At 41.6% G+C, this 27021-nt stretch overlaps 2 protein-coding genes across 2 annotated transcripts; both read right to left on the bottom strand.

The window, feature by feature from the left end:
• Window positions 1–1344: 1344 nt before the first annotated feature.
• On the bottom strand, window positions 1345–12530 carry LOC128753800 (xaa-Pro aminopeptidase 1-like). The gene is made up of 20 exons (XM_053855900.1): window positions 12403–12530; window positions 11452–11570; window positions 10962–11025; window positions 9488–9592; window positions 9310–9402; window positions 7697–7840; window positions 6793–6888; window positions 6088–6169; window positions 5216–5426; window positions 4856–4945; window positions 4726–4776; window positions 4469–4527; window positions 4078–4155; window positions 3940–4011; window positions 3794–3854; window positions 3297–3366; window positions 1986–2159; window positions 1838–1914; window positions 1676–1774; window positions 1345–1609 (listed from the first exon to the last, which is right to left on the bottom strand). Exons 2-20 carry the CDS (start codon window positions 11566–11568, stop codon window positions 1490–1492), a joined length of 1863 nt encoding a protein of 620 aa, XP_053711875.1. The 5' UTR covers window positions 11569–11570; window positions 12403–12530; the 3' UTR covers window positions 1345–1489.
• An 848-nt stretch (window positions 12531–13378) lies between these two features.
• Window positions 13379–26880, bottom strand: LOC128754461 (uncharacterized). Its single transcript, XM_053857090.1, has 11 exons — window positions 26807–26880; window positions 25099–25188; window positions 20749–22813; window positions 19970–20069; window positions 18781–18855; window positions 18421–18522; window positions 18104–18236; window positions 16976–17090; window positions 16081–16205; window positions 13820–13900; window positions 13379–13690 (listed from the first exon to the last, which is right to left on the bottom strand). Exons 2-11 carry the CDS (start codon window positions 25157–25159, stop codon window positions 13605–13607), a joined length of 2943 nt encoding a protein of 980 aa, XP_053713065.1. The 5' UTR covers window positions 25160–25188; window positions 26807–26880; the 3' UTR covers window positions 13379–13604.
• Between the last annotated feature and the right edge of the window lie 141 nt (window positions 26881–27021).

The following is a 27021-nucleotide window of genomic DNA, read 5'->3' as shown; positions in this document are numbered from 1 at the left end:
ACTCTTTATGATCAAGAATATTGTCATTTGGATCCTTCAACTTTAACAAGAGCTTCAGTTGTTGCAGTGTATTATAGTACGAGTTGTTTTTTAAGGTTCCTTTATGGTTGTTTGAACATTGTCCTGAAGACTGGAGCCCAACCCAACCACGTAGGCCTGGAGTCTGAGGACACCCGAGACTAGTGGTGGCCAGTTAAATGTCTCAAGAGGTCCCATGTTTTTTTTTTTGTTTTTTTTTTTTAAAGCTAACATGGTGGGTGCATGAGGACCGTCATGTTTTCCCAGGTGGCCAGTCCCTTACAATGAAGTTACCTATGCATGTAGCTGGACTGAAAACTAACCATCACAGTATTCCACTCACTGGATTGCCTTGGCTCACGGTCACCACCAGCTCTTAAAGTGTAGCTTGTTCCTGACTAGCTTCACCTTCCCCACCAGGCAGTCGAAAAGAGCTCAGGTGTATGAGAGTGCGGTGACCCGGGACGAGCCGGTGAACCCAGTCGCCGTCAAAGCCGTGAAGAGGTCGACCAGCTTCGTCAACCCGCTGGCCTTCTTCAGGAGAGGGGAGGAGGCGAGGGACAACTCCAGGATCTACTACATCTACAGCAACCCCTTACCTGTGGGGGTGAAGGAGGAGGAAGAGGCAGCGAGGCGCCCCGTACTCTCAGTCCCTCTGTCCATCGAGGAGTACGCCAAAGACCCCAACACAGGGATCGTCCTGGACCCTCCAGTTTTTTACATGCAGCTTTAGAAAGCAATAAAAAATGAATAAAATCTGCTGCACAAAATTACTTGTTTTTATGAATATGGTTTCAGTCAACAGTGATTTAATATTTGAAATATTTGGAAACTTTTAAGCATAAATTTGTGCACTTCCATAGTGTCAATGGGTCATATTTATTTCTCAAAATAATGTATTTTCCTCTCATTATTTTGCGTAGATTCTCCTGTGAAATTTGAAATACTTCAATGTTCCTTTTCAAAACTATTTTGCTTTCATGACGTTATATTTTGTTGAGTGCGCTCCCACAGGTTACCACAGGGTGGTGACGAAGACTCACTGGCGCCGAGTCCCTGACTCAGGACGGGAACGGTGGGAACAGAGAGGCCCAGGGGAGGAAGATTCTTCAACGAATCATGCATAATTTAATGCAGCCATTTAACTTAGCTTCAAAAGTATAGTGTGGTGCAAAATTATTTCAGCCAATGTCAAGTATATTTAGTCAAAATAAAATATTTGATTGGTGCAAAGATACCAAGCTTAAACTATGGTTGTATATGGAGAACCAAAAACCGTTCTGTATGTAACAGAGTCAGTTAAAATCCATATTTAACCATGAACTTTAATAAAAGCGCTGACACAATGTGCTTTACAAAATCAAGCATGATACACAAACACGATGAGAGACATACAAATGATTATCACTGCACTGCAATCCGTACTTCCTCCGCCTCCTTCAGTGACAGGGATCGCTCAAGCAGTCCCGCCTCAGACGATGGGCTGCGTTTCCCGCTTCAGCCACTCCAGCGCCTCCATCCTGCCCTGGCGCTCCAGTTCGCCGCCGACCACTTCCAGACACGTTCGGTGGTACTCGTTCACCCAGTTACGCTGCAGCAAACACCAGGATCAGACTTGATCAAAATTTTAAAAAAATGTAAAAAGCCATGCACTGACCTCCTTCTGAGTGAGCAGTTGTGTGTCCATCATCTTCACTTGAATAGGAACCAGTGTGAGGGGCTCAAAAGTCAGACTGCCTCGGTTTCTGTAGTTGTACTGCACAGACAAACACTCGTGTCATAACTGTAAAACATTTCATTGTTCATAATCGTAAACTACCTTGGGCTTAGCAGGTACCACCAGCACCACGTTCTCCAGACGGATTCCAAAAGAGCCGTCCTCATAGTACCCAGGCTCTATCAAGAAATATCCCACAGTGAGCGCCTGAGAGAGTCTGAGTCCAAGTCTGAGTCAACATCTCTAGTACCATCACTGACGATCATGCCGGCTTCCAGGGGTTCATCGGCGAACGTCTTGTAGCTGATGCCGCACGGCCCCTCGTGGACATTGAGGAAGCAGCCAACACCGTGGCCTGTGCCATGAAGGTAGTCCAGGCCTGAATCCCACAGAGCTGCTCGGGCAAAGGAGTCCAAGAGATGACCTGAAAAAGATTGGATCAGAATTCAGCAAGGCTTTTATTAAAGAAGCACTTTGATCACACACAGGTTTGAGCCTATTGGCAGCAGAAGACGGCACTAGTTGGGTTTCATTTTAATGGCTGAAGAAAGTGCCCACGTCTCAATTGTTTATTGAAAGTTACATGAATGACAACCTTTTTTTGTTTAAATAACATCCATAAAATAACACTTGCATTATAAGAAAACCTGCTTCTGATTAGTCATAACTGTAGAACTGTAGAACCAAGTTGAATCTGTACACAAAACCTGCAGCATTATCTGTACATTTCATCATGTGGTGCACCTGGAGTTATGGTGATGAAAAATGTTCCCTGTGAAACAAACTTCAGACACCATCATTTGCATCAATACGTTTTTTTTCCTGTAATAATAAATAAAAACAAACACATTAAAGTCTCAGCCATACTTCGCAGTAATGTTATTTCCCTGACAGCAGCATAATAACGAAAAATGTGAGGAGCTTTGTACATTATTAAGCTACATTCAGTCCCTTTTATGCTCGATTTTAATCATCAGTCAAAGTATAGACAGTACACAATGCAAGTATATATAATATATATATAATGAAAAACTTAGCTAAATAATGTTATATTATCAGCTAAAAAGTTTGTATTGATTTGTTTCATAACTAACATTAAAATACTCCATCTGATGTATCCAAGCCACAACACTCTGCAGTACGAGGGTAGAAACGTACTGAAAGATATTGTAAATATGAGACGTTTATTTTTTTTAATATCTGTGCTCGTTTTACCAGTTAACCACTTGGGTGTGCTCAAGCACCAGTAGAAGTTTGCGAAGTAGCTTCGCAACAACTGCACAGAAAAGATCAAGCGCCAACATCACATAGTCATTTAACACGATCCGGATCAGGAACAGCTTCTTCCCCTCAGCCATCAGACTGTTGAATTCGTGAACAGCCTTTGTTGTTTATTTTATTTTATTTTATTATTTCTGTCAGCACTTCATTCCAAAACACTTTCCGAGTTGGTGGGCTCCGCACTGACCGTGGCAATAAATTTGATTCTGATTCCGACTCCTTTCATCAGTAAGAAATATTAATAATAATTCATATTTAAGAGTCTGATAACAGGGTTTACCTTTGGTTCCGTTGGGGAAAACAGCCGCACTGACGGCGATGTGTCCTTTCAACACATAGGTGAAGCATTCCTGCAGGAGTGCGAGGTTGAAATGATGAACAAATAAAACACGGTGATCTTGTTTCAAAGACTACTTTCTGAGGCTCAAAAACTGAACTTAGAATTGGAAAAATTGAGCGATAAAAACTCACAGCTAAACATTTTGGATTTGCCTTTTTTTATGCATTTACTCATTAAACTTTACATGAAATGGAAGTCAAATCTTAGAGAGTCTGTGAAGAAAAAGGAAAACATTTAATCACGTTCTCTCAAGTATTACAAAAAATGAAGTGCTAATTGTACTTTTTTCCTTATGTTGTTGAAAGACTGCAACAACGCTGAAAACATACAACACCGTTACAAAATCATCTTTTCCATGTGAAAATAAATGAAGTAATAGAAAGGACACTTCTGTTCACCGGGCACATTCCTGTGACATACCAAACTCAGAAAAGTACCTTTTCGAACGCAGACGGCGTCCCGAAGTGCACGGTACGCGTAACATCGGTGGTGCCATCGCTGTCCGGGAACAGAGATCATATTTCAATAAAGCACCTGCGCTTCCATGATCATGACATAAAAGGACAAATTCTGTTTTAATCACATGTACTGAGCTCCAGAGTCGATCAGATAAACTTCGTTCACGGTGAGAGTTCTGTTGGTTTCGGGCAGCGGCCTGCAGCAAGCAAAGAACACCATCACAATCTCTCTCTCAAGAGCGACATATGACTAAACAGCCCACCTGTAATGTATGATGGCTCCGTTCGGACCGACGCTTGAGATGGTGGGGAAACTCAGGCCGACAAAATTTTTCTGTTGACTGAAAAAAAAATATATATCTTATTATTATTCTTAAAAGTTTTGAAGGATTTGAAGAATACAGGTATAAAGGAAAACCCAAATTTAAAGATATTGGTTCCATTTCTACCCAAACAGGAGGATTTTCTTTTGAAAAATAGAACACGATGATATCTTATTATTATTATTACATTTACTTTGTAAAGCACATGCACGTTTCAGATGAAGGTTTAATTCTACTGTCATATCTCATAAATGAAGTACAGCAAGCAGGACATAAAGGGTGAACCATTTCATGACATGAATTCCTGGACTGGCACTTAAAAGCAACACACCTTCGAAACTCCTCAGCCTTGTCAGCAGCTGATATTTCTGTGACATTTCCTTTTGGGATCTAAAACACAAGGAACACTTGATTTGGCAGATCACGTTAGTGAAGCCGAGCCAAGGCTTATACTCAGTTCTGTTTCCTGGTGAGCTACAAAAAGCCATTGTTCGTTACTGATGATCTAAAACATGTGTAGTTGTAAGTATGAGCTTCGATAAGAAACCAAAATCGAAGAAAGTAGTTCTTTTAGAAGCCACATTTTACCTCCTTTTCCAACCAGGCAAAGAGTTCGCAAAGTGCAACTGCATCCTTGATCTGGTAACAACAAACAGAAGGTCAGTTCCAACATCACAAAATCGTCCGTTTCCAATCGATTTGGAAAAACCGGACTCACATGGGCAGCTTTCATGCCCTGAATCTCTGTTGCGTTTTTCACTGCCTTGGCCAGGCAGAGGGGCGTGTAGGGGATTGGACTCCGATGAGCCTAGAACGAAAGTGAAAACAACCGACTCTTTAGTCATCTAGCAGGTCGGATGCTTGACAAAAAAAGCAGCTCTAACAAGCAAAACACTGAGAGCTCAGGTTTCAGAAGCTGAAGACACCTGGGCTGTCATTAATACCTGCATGGAAGCCATTTTAATCTGCTGCTGTTTACTGTGCCAAACCCAGATTAAGATAAGAAGATGTGATCTGACATGTCGCTGTCAGATTACTTGCTCGTGAACTCATCAAGATACAGAGGAGGACTGTCTACCCTGGGGATCACTTGTGTGAGGGCACAGCTGGCCTTGTCGCAGATCCACACTTTGTCCTTGGGTCCGAGTCCGGCACAGATGGCCTGGAGTTCCGTGTAGACCGCCTCGTACGGGAACGTCTGGATGCTGTGTTCCGGTTTGCCTGGAGAGTCCAGTTGTAGATGCGCTCGGAGCTCAGGATCAGACAAGCGCTTCAGGTCCACAAAAAGCCTGAGTCAGGGAGGAAAAAAAACAGTTGCAATATCTCCCTTTAGATGTACATGTTTAGCAACTTTGGACATCGTTCTTAAGATAAATAAATTAAAAAAAAGACTGGAGAAAAAGAGAAAAAATGTCACCAGGAAACAATGAAAAAGGCTGCACTCAGCTGTCGTCCCGGTGTGAGACAAAGAAACTCCTTAGGTAAATGCTCACTGCTGTTATTTATATGTCGTTTTAGGTATCAAAGTCCTCCAAACGAAATATAGAATTAATTACAGTTAATTTCACCTGAAATCATGTGGCTTGGGACTAAAGCTACCAAAGTGAAGAAATGCAAGTTTTTAACAACTCAGCAGCTAAAAACAAGCTTTTTTCCCCCCTGGCTGGAATGAGTTTCCATACTTTTAGTAACAAAAATAATTGACACCAATAGCTTTAAATTCAACGAAAAAAAACAGGTTAAAGCATTTAATTGTTTTAATTTAATTTAATTGAACAGTTTGCTCTCCAGACAACAGGGAACCTTTTCCACTGATCCCACTGATGCACAAGACACGTGGCAGCTAGGATGATAACAACAACAACAAACATGGAGGAATCCCTGAACAGAAGCTGGATGGATGGATGGATGGATGGATAGATAGACCAGAAAAGTTTCTATACACATCACCTGATTGTGTTCATCCCCACTACAGCGTACACAAAAAACACTGGGTTGTACTCGATATCCGCACCACGGAGATTGAAGAGCCCTGAAGATAAAGAAATAAACATAAACTACAATAGAAGATAAAACAGTAGACATGGCTTGCAGCTAGAGAGCAAATGATTTGGGTGTAAATGATTATTACTCAAGTGGCCCACTACAACCCTCCAGTCCAAATGTTGGCGGAATTAGAATTCTGGTAATTAGCCCCAGCGCTCGGACTCGACAATCAGAACCGAGAGCTCATCGAGCTAACAAGGTGCTCCAACAGGCGTGGAGAGTCAAGCTCGTGCTGCCCTCGCTCCTTGGAGGCTGATCTCACTACAGAAACATGAGGGGCTTTGCCTTTGTGGAAAAATAATAACAGATATTAGCAATTTATTCAGGTGAGCGTAGAGCAGGCTTGGGTGAACCCCACCTTTGTAGGGGTGCATCACGCTCTCTATTTCAATGTTGCCCACAGGAGACAGGAAAGTCATTGCAGGACAATAAGATGATTCTGTAAACAAGTTCTGCCTTCATAGTCATGCTTCACTACCTCTTAAAACACCTATAAGTAATGAAAGCTTACAAGGAAATGAAACAACCTAAAAGTATTTCACATCTCAAAAAATAGTGCATAAACACTGTATATGTCATCTTCATATCTTAAAGAGGAAGAGGGCTTACATGCGACCTCGTCCAACGCTGTTGCGACAAACCAGGTGATCTTCCTCTCAGCCATCTTCCCTCGCAGCGCGGTGATCTTCTCCTGCCACGACAAACCTTCCAACACAAGATCATCTTTTTAGACGTGTAAACCTGAACATGTAAACGAATGTTAAATGACAAGATTTGTCTGTTATTACATAATTTGACAGACAGATAACTTAAAATGAGGAGAATTAAGGGTAAAATGTATTTTTAAAAAGAGAGAATACTGCTGTAATTGCATTTGCGCTGCTTTATGAAAGCAACTTCCGGAGTTACAAAGACATTTCTGTTCTCAAGTCATTAGTCAAAACAAGAGCACACTGACCAAGACAACATAATAAAAAAGTAAAGCGTCAAACAGACAACTAGTATCCTTTCTTCTCAGAGTTAAACTCACACATCAGCAATGAGACAAAGTGATTTTACTGTCACAGTTAAACGTCACAGTTACCGGACAGAGTTAGTTATTTGACCCATTTAGCTGGAAGAGAATGTGTCCTGAACAAAAGGAAATAAAGCCCTTAATAACCCTTGCTGCCATTTTAATTGTCACTGTCATTTGCTGGATACCCTGTTGTTCTTGGATTGTTGACGGACTGAATCAGGCGGGTGGGGCAGTGACCTGAAGCCGTCATTCCGCTTAATAAACAACGCAACAGATTTCGAGGAAACACAACATGAGGTGTCATTAAAGTCATTTGAAAAAAAAACCCAGACTAATGGGTGGCATTCTTATTGACAAAAAAAAATCAATCAAAATACTAAAAAAGCACTTGTCACAAGTGGAAACAGTTTGAAGACAATAACTTGAAATGACAATATGCAATTCCATACTAAAAATAAACGTTATCAATAATAAATCTCTTGCTTCTGGACTCACCGGTGTACTCCAGTCCCAAACTCCGCAGGCGAGTGCTTGGCCTCTCAGGACGGTCCGGCCAGACCGCATCGATCAGGTTGTCCTGCACCGCCACCAGAGAGTGACCGGCGCTGGCCAGAGCATTCGACATGTTCTTCCACTGATCTGAAAGATGAACGACTTATAAAGCAATTCATGAAGGATTTTTTTCAGTTCAATAAACAGTAAAATGTCAGAGCAGCTCAGAGTGAAGCTCTTTAATGCTCTTTCTAATCATCAGACTCACTTTAGTTAAGTTACATCAAGTTAAAGTTTACAAAATGGCTACCTTGCTCAAAATGCTCTTTTACATTGAAAGAGCAAGAGGAACTACTAAAATGGCAGACGTGACGTGCTTATTGCTCCGTTCTGGTTTCAACTGATGAAAACATCAAGCCTTTAGAGCTGCTGAGAGAAATCACTTTGTTCATCGGTTAATTCAGAATATGCCACAGTGACGTTTCATCTTGCTTACACAGCAGCCAACTCTTTAAACATAGGAAGGTTCCTGAACAAGGGAGGTAATTTGTTGGGCGTTTCCTGGAATGGTTCACTAGGCTGGGTTCACTTCTCGGTTATGCCGTTAAAATTAATTCTATGTTTGAGAAGTAACGCAGTTGCACTTCCTTATCTGTTCATTGTGTGTGCGTGTGTGTGTTTGCGTGCATGTATTAATATTCTAGTGTGGATGAATCTTTGACAAGTCACTGATCTGATGAGGAGATTTTGCTTTGTGCGGACATTATGGCCAGTCCACATAGAGTTTTGAGGGTGACAATATCAAAATAAAGGGGTCACTATAACCGTGTTTCAATTTGTTTCAGAGTCCTGGTTAAGGTTAACCATTGGTTTTGGATGATTAAGTTAAGGGTGAGAGGCTGGGGAAAGGGTTATGGCGATGAGCAGACCCTGCTAAGATGGTGTGACAAACCTACCTGTGTGTCTCTATGCACAGGCAGGTTTATCCTACTTTGTATGGACTAATTCTTGACAAAACACCATCCTTGTGAGGACTGTATGACTTTGTGGGGACATTTCAGGTTCAGCATGAATTTGAGGATCAAGACTAAATAATAATAACTATATAATCAAAATAACTCGGTCATTGTATGGTTATGTTTCATGCGTGCAGAGCAGTAGTCAAAGCGAGGAGTGGCTATCTTGAAAAATCGAAAATATGAAGAATTTCTGGAGTAATTTCATGCTTTTTTGATCACTACATCATTCCATATGTATTGATTCATAGCTTTGATACCTTCATCATGAAAATGGAATCATGGAAATAAAGCAGAACCTTGAAATGAGGAGGTGTGTCCAAACGTTTGAGTGGTAGTGCATCTATGACAGTGACAGAAGTCTGAGTCTACTTTGTTCTGAATGCCATGGCACCTTATGCCACAAATGCTACCTAGTTTAAATGAGCTCTATGGTGTGTCAGGGTTTGTTTGCCTGCGCAGACTGCTGGCACGTGGTTCAGAGATGAAAAAAATTGTTGATCCAACAAAATGTTCACTCCATATAATGCTCATACAATTTAAAGTTCACTCTCAGCTGGAGATGTGACACAGAACAAAGGTGTCAATGTTGTTACAAACCTGCTGCAATGATCCACGGGTCGACTCCAACTTTGGAGTTTTCCGGCAGAACGCTGATCAGCCAGTCTTCCTGAGAGGGCGTCTCCTTTAACCCTGGGAGAACATTGGAAAATATGATGATGACTGGAGAGTGCCAGGGAGCCAAACATGCCACCCATATATACATCAACTTCTTTACCCATTTTCATGAGAGTCCAGTTGTTGTCCATCTGCTGACTAGCCTGGAGAAAATACCGGCCATCGGTCCACAATGCAGCGTGCTGCTCGGTGACAATAGCCGTACCTGTGTGAAAACCATTCACGCTTAGTGCAAAGTCAGCATCAACAACTCTATTTTTTATTTTATTTTATTTTTTGAGTTCATGAACAACACAATTTAACTACTCATATCGCTAATGCTGGATGCTGGAGAACACTGAGTGTTGGTTCCGCTGGACCTTACTGCTGCTTTTGATACAGTCGATCACAAGATCTTAATTTCAGGCCTCATCCACTCGGTGGGCATCGCTAGGTCGTACTTGTCCAACAGGACCATGAGTGTAAAATTGTTGGACTGTGAATCCTCCACAGCGTCTGTTTCCTGTGGAGTTCCTCAGGGTTCCATCTAGGGCCCACTGCTGTTCTCACTCTACCTTCAGCCATCATCAAGAAACACAGAGTTTCCTTTCACTGATACGTGGACGACTGTCAGCTATATCGCCCTTTGAAAAAGGATGACTGCCTCTCTGTGAATCCGCTTCTGGATTGTCTGACAGACGTTGAAGCATGGATGGCCCTAAACTTCCTGAATTTTAACGATAGTTTTTAGACCCAGTAATGACTGTGATCCTCTGTCTTTTAACTTGGGTCCTCTGTCTGACTCTGTTAAACCCACATAAACCCATCTTTTAAACCCATCTTCTATCTCCGTCGTCTTTTATCCAGGCAGCATTTGGAAGCAGTGATTCATGCTTTTATCACGTGCCCCACTACTGCAACTGTCTCCTTTTAGGAGACAGAATGCTGCAGCCAGGTTCTTAATAGGGTCACACAAAAGTGAGAACATCACCCCCATTTTAGCTTCTCTCCACTGGCTGCCTGTGACTTTTAGAATTGATTTTATAGTTAGCTTAAAATGGTCTTGCCCCTCAGTACCTAGTGGAGCTTTTAACCCCCTATGTTCCTATGTTTTAAAACACTTCTTAAAACACACTTTTACTCTTTAACTTTTATACAACAGCACAGCTGATCTTTTTAGTATTTTTTAGTGTATCTGCCTTGTTTTTTATTTTTTGTATTTATAGTTTTTAATGTTTGTTTAATCCTGATTTTACTGTTGAACATCACTTAGTGACAATCTCGTGTTGCTTTTTAAGTGCTTTATAAATCTAATCTGGTATGGTGTGGTATGGTATCTCTAGAAAAAGGCTGTCATCAACCTCTGATATGAAATCATGAACATGGGGGCAACAGATCTGATCTGGAGTTAATCATTATCTTGTGTTTATGACCAACGTCAGCACATGGATGACAGATGTCAAACAGGATTTGGCAACCTGCAGGTAAGTGTTAAACAGACACCACGCTTCCTGTCATTTTAGTCCTATTTCAAACAGTCATTATTATATTTCAGTGACACAATAAGTTTGCCTATATGTCAAACAAGAACATACCTGCTGACCCATTGAATCCACAGATGTATTCCCGTCTGCAGTCACACGGTGCGATGTACTCGCTCTGCAAGTCGTGAGGACAGGAGGAAGAAGAGAGTCAAAAGAGGGATCAGGTTCATTAACAATCAGTGGAAAGTGGTTTGTAACAAGTCAGTCCGACACGTAAATGGCACCTTTGCCGCTGTCCTAATGTCGTGACTTGGATATGGGGAGGGGTGGAGGAAGAGCAATAGACTGAGGGCTACAATTAAACATGAAGGTCAGACGGGTAGACTGGAGGTGAACAAACAAGACACCAAAGCAAAAGAGCAGCAGAAACCGACAAGCTTTTTTTGTCAAAAATTTATAGGAACCTTGCGCAAAGGAAGTGATCATGCAAATGTGGGCTAACTTATGAAGGGAAAACCAAGATTACACAACCACCGATAAGCAAACAAATGTAACTTCTTATTTTGACTTGAAATAGTTCAGAAACCTCGATAGAATTCACCTGGTGTGCGTCTCCAGAGGGGACAATGTAGGCCTGAATCGGCTCACAGTAGTATTTGCAATTCTTCATGGCTTGGCGAAGCTGCCGCAGCAGCTCTCCAGTGATTTTTGGAGACATTTCTAGGCAAAGGAATGCAGTCATGAAACCTACAGTTTACACATAACAAGGCAAGTTTTCTTGACAGCCAGCTTTCAGCACAAAGGCAAACATATAAAAACAAGTGTACCTGAAGCCATGGTCAGACGCTGTGTGCACAACAGGACTCGGATCTACCTGCGTGCGATATCTCACCTGGATTTTAACCCTCTATGCTGACTACGCAATTCGACCATGGATGCAAGGTAATGATTGAATGAGTGAAATAAACTGCTCTTTGACCAACTTTCATAACTGTGATGACTGGGTAAGAAAGATCGTAGGCAATCGTAACTACGGAAGCCGTAGAACTGGCACCGACCAATCGAAACTCAGCTTTGCCCCCCACTCAACTCTCCGATTGGCTGACCGCAGCTGTTGTTTACAATTTTGGCTTCTACTGAATTAAAAATGGGAAATAAACACTGAATCTAGTATCTGCTCATTTAGAATTGGTAACGTGACATATAAAATGAGTTACGATTCTGAGGAGTGAATTTTAGGGACCTGGTGATTCATTGTTGACAACAGGCCAAAACGATAACTGGTCACCGCTTTCTGAAGTGGGTGTGGTAGCAAGATGTGAATAAACCTGGCGGCGTGATCTTGTTACATTTAAAGCAGTTCCACAACAGCGCTGGCTCGCTACAGCCCAGCTAAGGGAGCTGCAGACTCGGGACGATCCGCCGTCGTCATCAAAACAGACTCAAGATTTCGCTATGTGGCACAGACAAACCGATCAAAGACCCTCCAAAAACGGTTTCACCCGACCAAAAAAGTACTCCGCGTGCAACCAAGGTAACGCCAGATATTCACCAGACAGTTTGGGCTCACAATACGGGTCCGCGGTCGAAGAAAATCAAGCCTTCCTTTTACCAATCGGACCTTGTGTCAATTTACAAAACAGGAGGCTGCCATGTCACATGTGACGTCACAATCACGTGACCACCGTCTCCTCCAGTGGTCGAGGCGGGAAGCAGACGCGCCTCTTTCCTATAAACAATTTATTTTTTTCGCAACACAAAATGAGTCATGATTATTTTTTAATAATATCGAAAGTGTAACTTGTAGCTTGGAATGCGTGGTTAATCATCAAATATAAGGTTATAGTTACATTGCCTGAACAGCAGCAGTTAGAATTTCACACTCTGTTGCAGATCTTAAAGCTTTATGTTCAGTCCTTTGCATGCTCGTACTCCAGGACAACAGACACCAATTCACCTCTGGAAGAAACCCATCCAAGCCTCAAGGGAACCACGTATGAACCCCGTAAACCCAGTGTTTCCTCAACTGGATTCAAGCCTGAAGCTTAGTGCTACAGAAAAGTCGAAAAATTGTCTTGTTTTGAGGTATCACTTAGTACTTGCCTCTTTTCTAAAGTCTGTCCATGTTTATGAAATAATTGTGCACTCCGTACACTGGAACATTTGACTTTTAAACTAATACAAAGTATTATAAAATTCGAAAATGCGTTCAATTAGAAATTGGATACATAACCTATTAGTCTTAGACTTTTGTTGAACATTGCACTAAAGTCGTCAGTCTTCCTGAGAATATGAATAATCGAACAGAACGTAAGAACAGAATGATAAATCCTGACACAGCAATTGCGCCACCCTCCCATTAACTGGTTAAGAAAAGGTTTTTATATTTAGTTACTGCCCTCTGTCAGTTGTATAAGAATGTGAAATGATTGGGACTATATCAGACTCTGATGTCACTCAGACTGGATTACAAAACATATTTATTTCAATGACAACATGTTGAAAGATGAAAAACAACACAATTAAAACCAACAGTGCAGTTATACGACCAGAAGTCAAAATACCGGAATGTAAGACAGTGACTTCATGCCACTTTTAAAGATTGTACAACAGTTAAGGAGCAGTGAAGCAGTCGAAACCCAATTTTGATTTATACAAAACCCAGAATTTGCACAGGAAAATATAACTTTTAAATTCATATTAAAAAATAAGGATCCATGAACCTTCATCTCATGGCTGCCACAAATGAAGAAGTCATCGGTAGAATGGCAGCATGATGGAGATGGCGAACATCAGGCCAATGAGGGAATTTGTTGCCACCATCCGCAGACCTGCGTTTCCTAACAGAATGACAGTTTTCCAAGTTATTACTGGTGCAATAAGACACTACTGAAATGCAAGAGAGTCCATCGGCACAAAGTCTAATTGATGTTATGGACTGTTAACAGTACTCCATGTGAGATACTTACTAGTGCATGAGTCGGACTCCTTGTAGGGCCCCATCTGTTCACTTGTTTTCACTGACCTCAGAAGTTCCTCATTGACGTCCCCTTTAAAAGCAAAGCAAGCATGAAATTGTTTCAGTTTTTGCCTGACAAGTTTCATCAATAGCAGTGTTTTGTTTGAAAATAAAAAATACTAAATAGGATGTATATTACAAGGCAAGAGAATTCATTGAAGAAACAGACAAATAAATGATTACTGTAAGCACACTAACACTTGAACTAGTCTAGTTTTTGTTTGTTTCTTTAGGTCTGGGTACTGTCACAAATACTATTACAACTTGTTATGTTTCCCAGAATTATTAATGTGGTAGAATACAAGTCGGTATGTCGGTATTCTTTATATTTTAGGTATTTAACCTGTGTTTGTATCACTGACTGATCTTTCCTTCATGCTCAAAGCAATGCGGCAGATAATTATTTGAGGGGTCAGCAGCCAGTGTTGAATTTGTTTGTCTGTTTCTTCTTGAAAATAATGAGTCAAAATTAGGATACAAACACTGAGCGCCATTTGTTTGTGTATTTGATATTAGACTTTGGTTTTTGAAATATGGAGACCTAATATGAAGCAATATGAACAATATACTTCTAGGGACCAGTGGTGATGAGAAATCATGAGCATATTTCATTTTAATGTATTTTCCCAAAATATATTATATATAATATGTATAATAATCATATTCATGTCATAGTATTCCCTAATGTTGTTTTTCTAGGTTCAACAACAGTAGCTTGCATTGCCAGGACGAATGAATTCAGTCCAAGGCCTTCAGCAGCAACAGTGCAGGCGCAGGTGCACTCTGAGTGAACAGGCACATATAGCCGATGGATAGTTGCGATACCCAATCAGATCACAAGTTGGGGACAGCAAGGCCTTGTAGCTGGCAAGGGACACCCTGGACAGCAGTCCATCATTGTGTACATACAGACAGACAACCACTCACACCTGTGGACAGTTTAGAGTCAAATGTTAACCTCTGTATGCTTGTTTTGTTGGACTTCCTACACCAAATTCAAACAAACACCAATGAAGCCCTTTTTAATTTTTAACAAAACAGTGGGAGTGGAGTCCTGACAAATACTGCTCAACCAGGTCCTGGCAAACTTAACACAAATGGTGTCATTTGGTTACACTGGTTTTGTGTGACTGACACCACACTCACCTCACCTCACCTCACCGTTCTGTTTACGCATAGTTCCACACACTGGACTGACTGGACTACTAAATCAAAAATTCATCTTTAGTGTTCATCCCATGCCAAGTGGGTGGAACGTTTGAGAAAGACCGGTGACTGAAAGCTTAACAATGTTCTATAAATGCTTCTTTTGGCACGGCCTGTGGACACACAACTTGAATAATGAGGAAGTTTCATTCTTGGATGGGAGTCAAGCATTGTTTTGAAAACGTTTTGGAGTGTGCTTGTGGTGACACGAGTAACCAGAATGAACTGACAAATCTAAAGAATATTTCCAAATTATGACGGACGTGTGGACCTGTGGTTAGGTTAGCATGAATCTGTAAAACTGATTGTTATTTAGCATTTTTATTATTTCTTTCTATTTTCTTTAAATTCTAAATATAACTTGTTAAAGACCAGAGGCTGGGCAGAGAACAGAATGTTCACTTAACTCTCCCAACTCTCCAGTGTGCATCAGGGTCTACAGTGTTTATCTTGATAGCTATAGGAGGCAGTCTGAGTGGATAAAAACACTCCTCTGCTCAACTGTGTGAAATCTCCACAGGTGCCTCTTTGTTTCAGTCTTGGACACAGGCATGGACTGAAAGCGATACACAGGGACACTCAGGTGCTGCGTCAAATTACTGAGTCATTTTTATGGTTAGGGGATAAGATTTTCGATGCCCATAGTCATTCATTGTCTTGTGAGCACAACCTGAGCTCACACCACAACCAACTGGGGCAGCGAGTCCGACAAATAAATAACAAGATATGGTTGTTGAATAATAAAATTCAGGCCCCCAAGATTTCTACTGCATACTCATATTGTGATTTCTATAATAACGTTGGGGTGAACTAGAAGGATAGTCATTGATCTTTTATCTTCTTTTTTTTCTGTAGTATAGTGACAGAACCAGGCCGATAGGACGACCACTTTACGTTGTTGTCCGGTCTCTCATCAGCTGCTAACACAATGACTTTTTGTGAAAATTCGCTGTCAAAGGAAACCTGAAACTCTTTCTTCTCTATCTTCCAGATAGTGAAACGTACCAGATATCATGAAGGTGACCTTTTGGCATGCCCCATTAGCCGCACGCTCAGGGGAATCTCCGAGGATGGTGACTCTCTGCAAATCGACCTGAACGATGTCAGCAACCCTCTTCCGAAAACCATAACTGAAAAAGAAACAGTGGAATTCAGTATGGGCAACAAGGTGTTGCGCCACAGTCCAACGGCACCGGCCGGGCCACGTTCTGTATTTCAAAAGATGGATAACATTGACGACTGTTTCTTTTATATCTTATATCTGACATTTTCATTCCTTTTTTTCCTCCATTTACCTCCTCAAAATGCATTAATTTCCATGTCATCCAGTGATATACCTTTCGTCCGTAATAGATCGCAGATAATTCGGATTTTATATTCAAATGTGCAGTATTAAGGAATAGAATACAGTTTTCAAACTGACCACTAGTAGGCGCCTGTTCACCACATATCTTTGAAACAGCTGAATTTGCCCTTCCTAAGGTTTCTTCATAAATGGACAACTTCACAATGAGAAAAAAAAATCCATGTTTTTCTTGTCTAGTTTGTCAAATATCTTCCTCCATCTTGAGAAGGACCCAATGAATGGAAGAAATTTGTAGTTTGCCTTTGTCAATTAACACCTCCAATAATATGTGTCAGGGTTATTTTCATTAGCCACTTTCTCTGGGGCACGATCGAGATAGTTTACACATGAGCAAATATTAAAACATCATGTTTAAGTTGATGTAGTTGAAGCATGTGGAAAAGCCGGTTTAATATTGTTTTATATATATTAATAAAACTTGCTCGTCTGTATTCACTTGCCAAGAAAGAATGGACCGACATCCTGTTGCTGAAAATATCCATGACAATATTAGGGAGGCCTTGCAGCTCTTTGACAGTGATTTCTACAGCTTACCGGCTAAACATTCTCACTGTGGGAAAAGTCTGATCCGCTGATGGAGACTCTGGAACGATGTCAGCACAGGCGATGATGTCGGTGCCATTCTTCAGCACGATGGCTCTGTGGACGACTGCGAACAGACCAGCAAAACCTGTTTATTGTGTGTCCTCTGGGTGCTTAAGAATTAAAATCATGGCTGCCTTCTTAAAATCCTAGATATGAACCAATACAGAAGCGGCTAAAACAGGACACACATCAAATGTACCCAAACAGCTCATTAACTTTTCCAACCTCACAGCAGAAGCACATTCATTTCAATTTGAGAACAGATTACAGTTATTCACTTCCTTCTAGTCTGCCACAACAAAACTGTGAGGCTTCATTTGGGTTCGTGGCTCTGCTTTCTGCGTTGTTTCAGGTTCATTTTAACTCTAATTATTCCAATTTCCAAAGCCTAGACAGTCTACGCAGACATTTAATAACATAGTTTCAAGCATCTTATTGCAGGTGTTTCGATCACTTTGAAACCATTTAGTAATGATGATTCTCAGCTCCATTTTCATTCCTTCCTTCACCATCTATTGTGCCAAAATCACATAAGGACTGCTGCTGTAACCCGAGGATGGAACTGAAATGGTTTCCCCTCTCACTGGTCTCGGCCGCAACTTGACTTCAAAGTCTTGGTCTTGTACCTGGTCTGTGTATGCTTTAGTCTTGGTTTATTTGGTCTTGAATACAACACTCTGCATTGGCATCAAAGAGCTGAGCCAAAAGACAGTGTTCTTGATTTACTGGTCACCTCTCAGAAACTCTCATCGCATGCTCAAAGATCAAGCTACAAGATGGGAGACGCTGAGATGCTGATGTGTTTCTCTCAAATCATGACTTCTCCATATCAGCCAGACACCATGCGTTTGGAACACCGGTGAAGTGATAAGTGAGTATTTACAAATGGGTGGAGGCCTAGGGCACCCCCAGGAGGGCGCTGGGGCTGTTTAGGAAAGGGAAGTGTGAGCTTCTTTTCTAAGACTACTCACTTCCTGTATGTGTATGTGAGAGTGTATGTGCGGTTACGTAAGTATGATGAGTCAACATTACGCTTTACTTCTGAATTCAGTTTGAATGATTGACAAACAAACATACTGGTATTATCCCCGATGAGTTGGAGCCTGTTGTCAATAATCAACTGTCTCTGTGTGAGGCTGATGTCGCCATGTCTTCCAGAAAGCTCCCCCAAAATACAGGCGAAGGGCTTCTCCAGTGAACAGGTGAAGTTCTGAAGCGGAAGAGAAATGCAGAAACAGAATTGATCACAACCACTAAAGAAGTCACACCACTGGCAAGTTTTCTGTTGTCCAATGAAATACTTCAGCTTGCTCTTGCTTCTGTATTTTGGGATATATTTCACGTAATATGATACATCAAAATCCATGATAAAGAAAATGTTAATGCTACGTCACCTTTGATGTCATGTTGAAGGGATTGAATGTCTCCGACAGGCCACTGCAAGTGCTGCTGTTGCCTACTCTTTGGCTTTGGATGAACAATGTCGCTTCTGCCATCTAAAAGAAATCACATTATTCAGCATGCTAACAAGGCAGGAGGTGGAGTTAGAAAAGTCAAAGGTAAATGTTTCAGATATGAATGTACAGTATAAGGTAGACCGCTCATTTGGACAGGTTTGGAGGCAGAGTTAGGGAAGCTGGGAAGATATTGTACTGCGGTGAAAGAGTGAAATGGGCGTGGTTGTTGGAATGGAGAAGTCAAGCTTTCATAAGTAGGTTAACTTTAATCTTGGTCATGTCTTCTTGTGTCTTTACCTGTCTTGTGGCTGAACGAAGGTCCACCTCCAAGGTTGTGTCGTGGCTGGCCCCTCTGGGAACCATCTGCTGCCGCTGTGAGGTGAAAATGTGTTAGCATGAAGACATATCCAACAGAGTGTGACATCGTATATGGTCATGTTCTCTGCTGGCAAGCTGGGATTGCTGCCTCATCCATTAGGTGGCGACTAGACGTCTAGACTAGTGGGTTAAACCTTTACAAGCGGATCACGTGTGCAGGCTACCATATTTCTCTCAGCTATCCATTCCTTCTCCTGCCGCCCCGTGTTTGAGATAATGAATTCAGTTAGTGTCTGGCCAGCAGAGGTACAGTGTCATGTTTTTGTGGCAGCTTTTGTGGCTGCTCTGCTGATACAAAGGACATGAAAGGAAAGCAACTGATTCTTATCTCGCCTCTCTGTTGTCTTCAATTTTTCAATTCTGTACTGGGGATAAAATACTGCATTTTGATATGTAATAGATTGATATATAATAGTATATAAAAGCAGCCCTCACCTCAAGCACATTTGACCAGTGTTCAGTATTAGTCACCTTACTATGAATCAGAACTCTCATGTGTATAACATGAAACTAAGTTCTGAATGTTCTCAGTTATAAATGAATGAAATGAAACAGATGATTTAAAAAAGCAAAAATGTGTCAGGTCATAATGGGATGGTTACTATGGGGTGTGTTGGTTGTAAACGTTTCTTTAAAAATACAGCACACAGTCGAATCAACAAAATAAGTAACTTTCAAGTGACTTTCATGAAAGACTGCAACTGCTCTGGAACGTGGCTGTTCTAGCATTGTTCTAGCAAGGTTGGGTGGGTTATGAAAGTTTTTTGAATATAAGAAAATGTGCCATGTGTTTCTTGGCAGAGGTCTGTGCTGCTGTGTTCTGTTTTGTCTGAAAAGTGGAACACAAACACAGGTTCCTCCATTCACCTTTCACCGTCAGCATTTGCATGCCATGACTGCGAGCTACGTGCAACAGATAACGTGTGTTTGTGTAACCCCATTATTTAAGAGACAATTTTCTGCTGTCTTTTTTTTTCATTTCAAAATGTGTTTTGGATCCTGATTGGTGTAGCAACATTATCTTGTGCAACTAGCTCGAGCCACCACCAGATTATTGAGGTGGCGGTCGGGAACAGAGGTGTCAGATTGTGCAGTCACTTCTTCTTACCAGGGTAATGTTCCCCTCCACCACGCCGTTGAAAACAGCTTTGGCAAGAGTCCAGTGCCCACCTGGGTTAGTCTGAGCGGAGATGGTCGTACAGCGAATTCTACAGCAAATAATGGACCAGATTAAAGACTCAAATCCTCATGGATCGCATTCTAATCCATTAATCATATGCATCTCTCTGCCAACAACACAATTCTGTGACACATTCACCACGTGTATCTGTCAAACACAGCATTCAGAACACATGCCGCTAACAATGTTTTTGTTTTCCTCTATGTTGGGTAAATGAGCAACGACACCTAGGAAGTATGAGACACTATATATGAGTTACTGTAGATGCTTCTTTCTTGTTTTATGAATCATTTTGAATAGCCTTGTTTTGGCAACTTTATAAAATCAGAATCAGAATCAGTTAAGCCTAGTCACTCCAGTACTGTCCTTTCACCCACTAAGGTCATGTAGAAAAATTCTGTGAGATACAAGGAATCGACTGATCCATGTCGACTTCATGCGACTGGGAATCACGCATGATCCGAGGATATGAACTCAACACAAAGGCTGTTCTAAGTTTATCTGTGGCCCCGGCTAACCTCTTCTTTCTTTGCATAAATCATACGTGACCCAGGTGGTCCGTTCTACCCTTTTCCCAATGACCAAGTAAATTCATATTTTGTACCATCATGAGTTAAATGCAACAAGGTTGGCTAAACTACCTTCAACAGTAACATTTTAAGAGAGGGTGAACATATCCAGACGTGATATAAAAAACGATTCCTCACCTTGATCCATTTCTGTTGTTAATCACCACGGACCGTCCAGCGATGCTGCGGGGCCCAGTTATAGGTAGGTATTGGTCAACAAACTGTTTAACTATTTGGTCCAAGTCTTTAATCAACCCAAATTTTCCAGCCAGATCTCCAACTTGATACTGGTCAACAGTTCCACTGCCAGGCTCTGGGGACTCTGATATGTTCCAGCCACGGGGATTGTAGCGACCCTGAATCTCCGCACTAGAGCAGGGGTCAGTGCTGCCGGGTTTGAGAGGGAGCACACCAATGTAGTAGCTGTCCGCTGAATTATTCAGATTTGTCAGGGAGATATCTATGATTGTCGGGCCCCCTGGGATCGACTGTGAGAACTGGATTTGTCCGTCGGATTGTCCCGGCCCGTGCCAATTACCTGAGCTCACTTTAGGGATCTGAACCTCAGTTATGTTGGCACACGCAACCCTCGGACCGCCTCCCTCTGCCTCATGAATGACCACAGATCGGCCGATTGCGCCAGATGGAGGTAGCCACAAGAAGACATCAGTGAAGAAGTTCTTTGCTCCAAATCCACCTACTGCAGTGTCTAGGTTGACTGTGGAATGTTTGTTGGAGAGATCTCCCACCTCACAGGCTAATGGGGAGGAAGGGCCACAGTGACTAGTGTAGTTTGGGTTTGCTGTGTCAACGTTAAAGGGGTTCCAGTGCCCTCTGGCAGTGTTGCAGTGATTTTCCTCATCATCCCGCTCGGAGCTGATGGGGTAAGTGTGAATATGCCAGTTGTGGTTTTTTGTTCCAGCCATTGATGGATTTCCATAGGACAGATCCACGAAGATAGAGACGTCAGACTGCGGGTTGTTTTTCTGCTGTATGAACACAATCTCACCCACCACAAGGTTCTCAAATCTTGCCCGACCAACGACCACTTCGCCGGGGTATCCGATGGAGGCGCACACGTACCTGGATCCATCAGGTCGATGTATCACAACTGAGCGACCGACAATGCTGTTCTTCCCAAAAAGAGGAAGGTTGAAGTCGGTGAACATCTCTGTGGTTCTGTTCTTACCAGCAAGTGACAAATGCTTTGCGCTGAGGTCACCAATTTCATAGCGGTCATGAGTTGATCCAGGCACTTTGGGGTAAGAGGGATCACTAGTATCAACATTGAAAGGATTCCAGTGTCCTCCTACGTTATCATTTGAACACTCGACGGATGCTAAGGAATACGGAACAGGGAAATGGTGCACATGAAAAGGGCCGACTTTGCTCTGCAGGTTCTCCAACTCCAGCCGGATCTCGGTCACATCAAACGGTGACGCCTGGTGGAAGGTGAATTGTCCTTTGATCCCTTTCATGCTCACGACAGCGCTGACCTGTTTCTCTGGCATGTTATAGACCTGCGCGCACTGGAAACTGGAGTTGCGGCGAAGGAGAAGGAAACTAGTGTTCATGTTGAAGCCAGTCGGTTCAAGGCGGGACTTCTCACGACTCAAAGGTGATCCCACCCGGACAGTGCCAAGATTTGTCAATGCTGAGGCATTCAAGCTGCCAAGAAGAACTTCACAACTGGCGGCCGTGCTTGCTGAGCTGAACAGAGTGGTCTCCTCGTGCGAAGATCTGAGCAGATTGATGGTGAAGAGGTCTGAAAGGATCCTTGTGCTCCCGTTGTTCTGACGAATATAAACATCACCAGCAGTCGGACCTGTGAACCGGGACTGCTGAGTCATCGTTTTCTGACCTTGACTTACAACAGTGCACACCTTAGTGCCGTTGCAGGTCTGCAGGGACAGTGAGAGGTCATCCAGACTTGACCGGTCAACAAACAGATGTGATACATTAACATTTGACACTGGGTCGGCGGTGAAGGTGAACATCGTCGAACCGATATTCGACTCTTCACACGGTTGGGCAAAATGGCCGTACATGACCGGAAATCCAGTGACAGTGAAGTTCAGAGCACCACATGATCCAGCGCCTGAGATGTTGACAGAGGCCATTGTAGAGTTGGAGTCAAAGTTCACTTGACCTGTGACCCCTCCCATGTTCAGTGTGGCCAGGAATTGAGTTGAAGATGAGACACCTGAGCGAGAAAATGGTAAAACAATTTACTCTCTATTGGTTTACATTAATGCAAAAGCACAACATGAATCACGAATGCATTAATTAACATAATTCTATGTTAATTCATTAATACATATTTCACATTATTTCACCAGTTCGTTGAAATTTGTTCCAATTTTTGTGTCAAGGTTTCATTCATTTATATGTTAATCATTCACTTCAGAGCAGTACAATTCTAAATTTAAATTTTGATATAGGATATATTTATGTGCATAAACTTTATTTACATTTTATCTAGTGGGAAAATAATATTTCAAGAATGCTTTTTGCATCTGCTGATTAATTTTCATTTTAACTGAATTTTAATTAGGGTTTTTTACGCTACCATTTCAATGTGTATAGATTATGTCGTTTTCATTTTGAAAATCTTTATACTCTTACGGAGAGATGTCATTGATGTCACGTAATTCATTTTCAGCTCATTCCACCATGAGGTTCAAAGTACAGGTCAGCTATGAAAACCCAGAACGGTCCACAGTGGGACACACAGACGGAAAACCCTCTCATACAGTCAGACTAACAGACAATTTGGAAATCATAAGTTAACCTCCCTTGTTTTTGGACAGTGGGAAGACACAGCACTAACCACAACAACGCTGTGCAACCAAGGGATTAATGAAAAATCCTAAAATGAAACAACAAGTATAGTAACAAGTACAAGTATAGTATAATTTTAAATATATTTTAACATAATATATTAACATTAATATTAACCGTTTATCAAGCGCTGTGAAGGTGCAACAATTTGTTAGCTTTTTCTTCCCTCATGAATATGCGATTTCTCTGTATAAAGATTGTTAATACTTAACAAATCACTAAATAGTCTGACGTGTACGGAACCAAGAATGTTATTTTTATTTATTTCGTTGATTTATACACATACAGTGGTTGTTTTCTTGGAAAACCATTCTTTGAATTCAGTTTGGCATGATGATGAAATACAATATTTTACAGGGGAATAAAATGTAAATGAGTTTATCCAGCTTGGAATTTGGAACAGCTGACTCGAGTGACTTTGTGGATATAAAGTCTCAAATGTTTGCATTTGTACTCTTATGGCAGTGAGTGCAGAGAGAAGAAGAACTCTGAGTTGACTCACTGGATTCCTGCTGTGGCAAAACTCTTCCTAAGTTTGCTTTTCTTTTGCTTCTTAAAGCTTTTCACAGCTGAGAGTTGTAACAGCTGGCTGTATACTAATAACACTTGGACATCTATGACATATCAATACCTTGTTCATTACCATATTTGCCCATTCAGCTGGAGTGATATGAGTCTCAACTCCAAAGCAGCTCCTCAGAACTGACAAAGACTTCTATCCATGGATAGAATGTCAAACGTTCTCCTTGACTGTTGGCTGGTCTGTTTGCCATATTCAAACCTCCACTTTTATGATGACCAGGATAGCTGAGCCCTCTCACAAACATTATTCCATCAGGTCAAATGTCACTTTGCGCCCGCATCTTTCTGAACTCATCATGCTGCAAGCCCTGATCAGTTAAGATTTGAAGGTGTTTAGCTTGTCATTAGTTATGATTTCATCCATGGTTCTGCCGTCACAAACATCCAGAGCATACATACAGATCGAAAATGGGACATGACTAGTGAACTGCAACAACTATTTGAGTTCATGATGGGTGGGAATGCCGAAAGATCATTCATCAGAGGCAACAGTCACATAAAAATGTTTTTGAGTTTGACATGCCAGACACGTTTCCATATAGCTTTGTTGTGCTGTTTAGGAAGGACCGACAAATACGACTTTGATGTTTGGCATTAACTTTACAAACATTACAAAAATCACACTAAAAGAATAAACCACTGATAATACACCACTAAGGTTAAAGCTCTTCTACAATTTAGGTGTGAATGATAAAAAAAGACTTATTTGTAATGTGTTTGCAGAGGGCTAGCATTGGGTAAATAAAAGTTTGAAATTTCCTGTAAAATGCCTGTTCAAACAAGCTCTGTTCTGCCGTATTCAGGGTCAAGTAACCTGCCACATAATGCCTTAGTTTCTTACACATAAACTTATTTCACAGCTCGACAGGTTCAACAAAGAACGTGGAGAATGCTTTACTATTCCTGCAGTAGGATGACTGAACTGGATGATTGATGGCGCCTTTGAACATCAACTAGAGTGGAAACGATGTTTAACATCCTGCCTCTCTACATCCAAAGCACATGGTTTAAGACTGTTGGCTGCTAAATGAAGTTACTAGACTGATTAGATTTGAGAATACTCACCAAGCAGGGATGCGAACAGGAGGGCCCTCAGAAGACACATTTTCGCGGCGGGAAACCCCATCACAAAGGCAGGAAACAATCTTCCTCAACCTAAACCGAATGAGCGAGCAAAATCAAGGTCTATTTCAGTTGGAGAGGTAAACAGGAAAGATGGAGTGTGTTGTGTGTGTGTCATGAGTGGCTGGTTTGCAGATGTTATATATCAGCCCTCTGCTTGTTCATCTCCCTGTGATTGGTCAGGGGAGTGACTGGGGCTCGTGTTTGAAAGCAAAGGGGAGGGAAAATCATTTTTGGAGGCTGGCTCGGAGGATGTGGTCAGGAGGAAAAGGTGCAACATGGTGTGTGTGTCATAGCGTTTAGTTAGAAAATCACTCCTCTCAGGAAGCAGGCAAACTTTAGTTGTGAGGAATGTGGACGAAAATAGCCTCAAACATGGAAGCATTGACCACACTGTCTTGTCCTTTCATTTTAGTCTGGAATATTTGGGTTTTTCTCATCTGATTCATCACTGCTTACAGTCACATGAGTTTTGAATCCAAATCCTGTTCATGTTTTATCCTGCCTTCATAGACATATAATAAAATAACAAAGATTGTTTGATGAATTCAGTGTTGTAGAGTGGTGTTCGCATTACTGTATCATGTTATTTGTGTACAAAACGTTTAGTTCCTCCAGGCACTCAGGTTTCCTCCAGTACACCATGGTGTGGTTTATCTTAAAATCAAATAAAAAAAAACCAACACAAAAAAGGAAGTACTAAGTTTCGTGATCTTATTATGGTGTCTCTAACCGAGGTACAGCGAATAAACCCATTGGTCAGTGACAACAACCTGGACTCTCTTGAGGTGCTACATTAAAACTACAGCAAGAACAGAAACCATCATGGAACATTAAACTAAGAACATAACATGGAGGGAGTATTGAAGGTGTATTACTGTACTCAATAATAACATTTCCGGTATCTCTTAAAGCTAACTATACATGAAAAAAAAGGAACATTTGACATGATCGTAAATTAAATATTATACACTGTTTTTGTATAAATTTGTGTTTAAATGAATTGCAGATACTGCAACACATTATGCTCATTATTTATCATTTAAGGTGCCCTTAAAGCCTCAGTTTTAAGTAGAATTTGGAGGTCATATCTTGTGACATTCAAAGGTCACATATTTGGCATTCTAATTTTATATTCCTCTTCCACGCCCCATCATCTTCCCCAGCTGTCCTTGTGACATTGTTGCGACTACAGGGGAAAATAGCTGGCTCTATAAATAGAAAGTCATTCATTGCGGTAATTTTGGTTCTACTACACCGGAGCTGTGAAGTGGCCCAGACCCTTCACCGTTTTTAGATCACTGATTGAAGGAGATGCAGCTGTGAGGTGAAGACAGGTGACGCGTGGATTTTCTATTTGACTCGCTGGTCATGATATCATATCACATCTTCATGCATTCAAGCTATTTTGATCAGTATCTCCTCTTGCGTTGGAAGAACTGAAAGTGATAAAAAACCGTGCTCGATTCAGCGCACATGACGGTGCGCGCGCAGCGTAACTGGTGACAGCGGCTCCACCTAGTGACCGAGCAGAGCACTACACGTGACAAGATTTTTAAAAAGTGTTGTTAATGAATTAAAAAAACAACAACATGTAAGGAGAGGCTAGGAAGTCTGGTGGGGAAGCTCAGTTATAGATGTCTTCACTCACCAAGCATATCTAGCACGTAGCGGGCACATGTTGTAATAATGGTAATTGACCTGTAGATGGAAACGTTATACAACGTTGACCGCGTAGTGCCGTCCGCCAGAAGAAGAAAAGTCCACGAAGAAGTTGAATGGTGCCGTAGCAGAAAGCTGTTTACTAGCGTCATGGATCTATGTGTTAACAAATGTGTCACATTTATCCGTGTAGTTTGCAAGCAA

Source organism: Synchiropus splendidus, chromosome 2 (genome assembly GCF_027744825.2).
Source record: "Synchiropus splendidus isolate RoL2022-P1 chromosome 2, RoL_Sspl_1.0, whole genome shotgun sequence".
Classification (NCBI taxonomy): Eukaryota; Metazoa; Chordata; class Actinopteri; order Syngnathiformes; family Callionymidae; genus Synchiropus; species Synchiropus splendidus.
The sequence above is the reverse complement of the archived record's forward strand: the minus strand, read 5'-3'. Positions and strand labels throughout refer to the sequence as shown.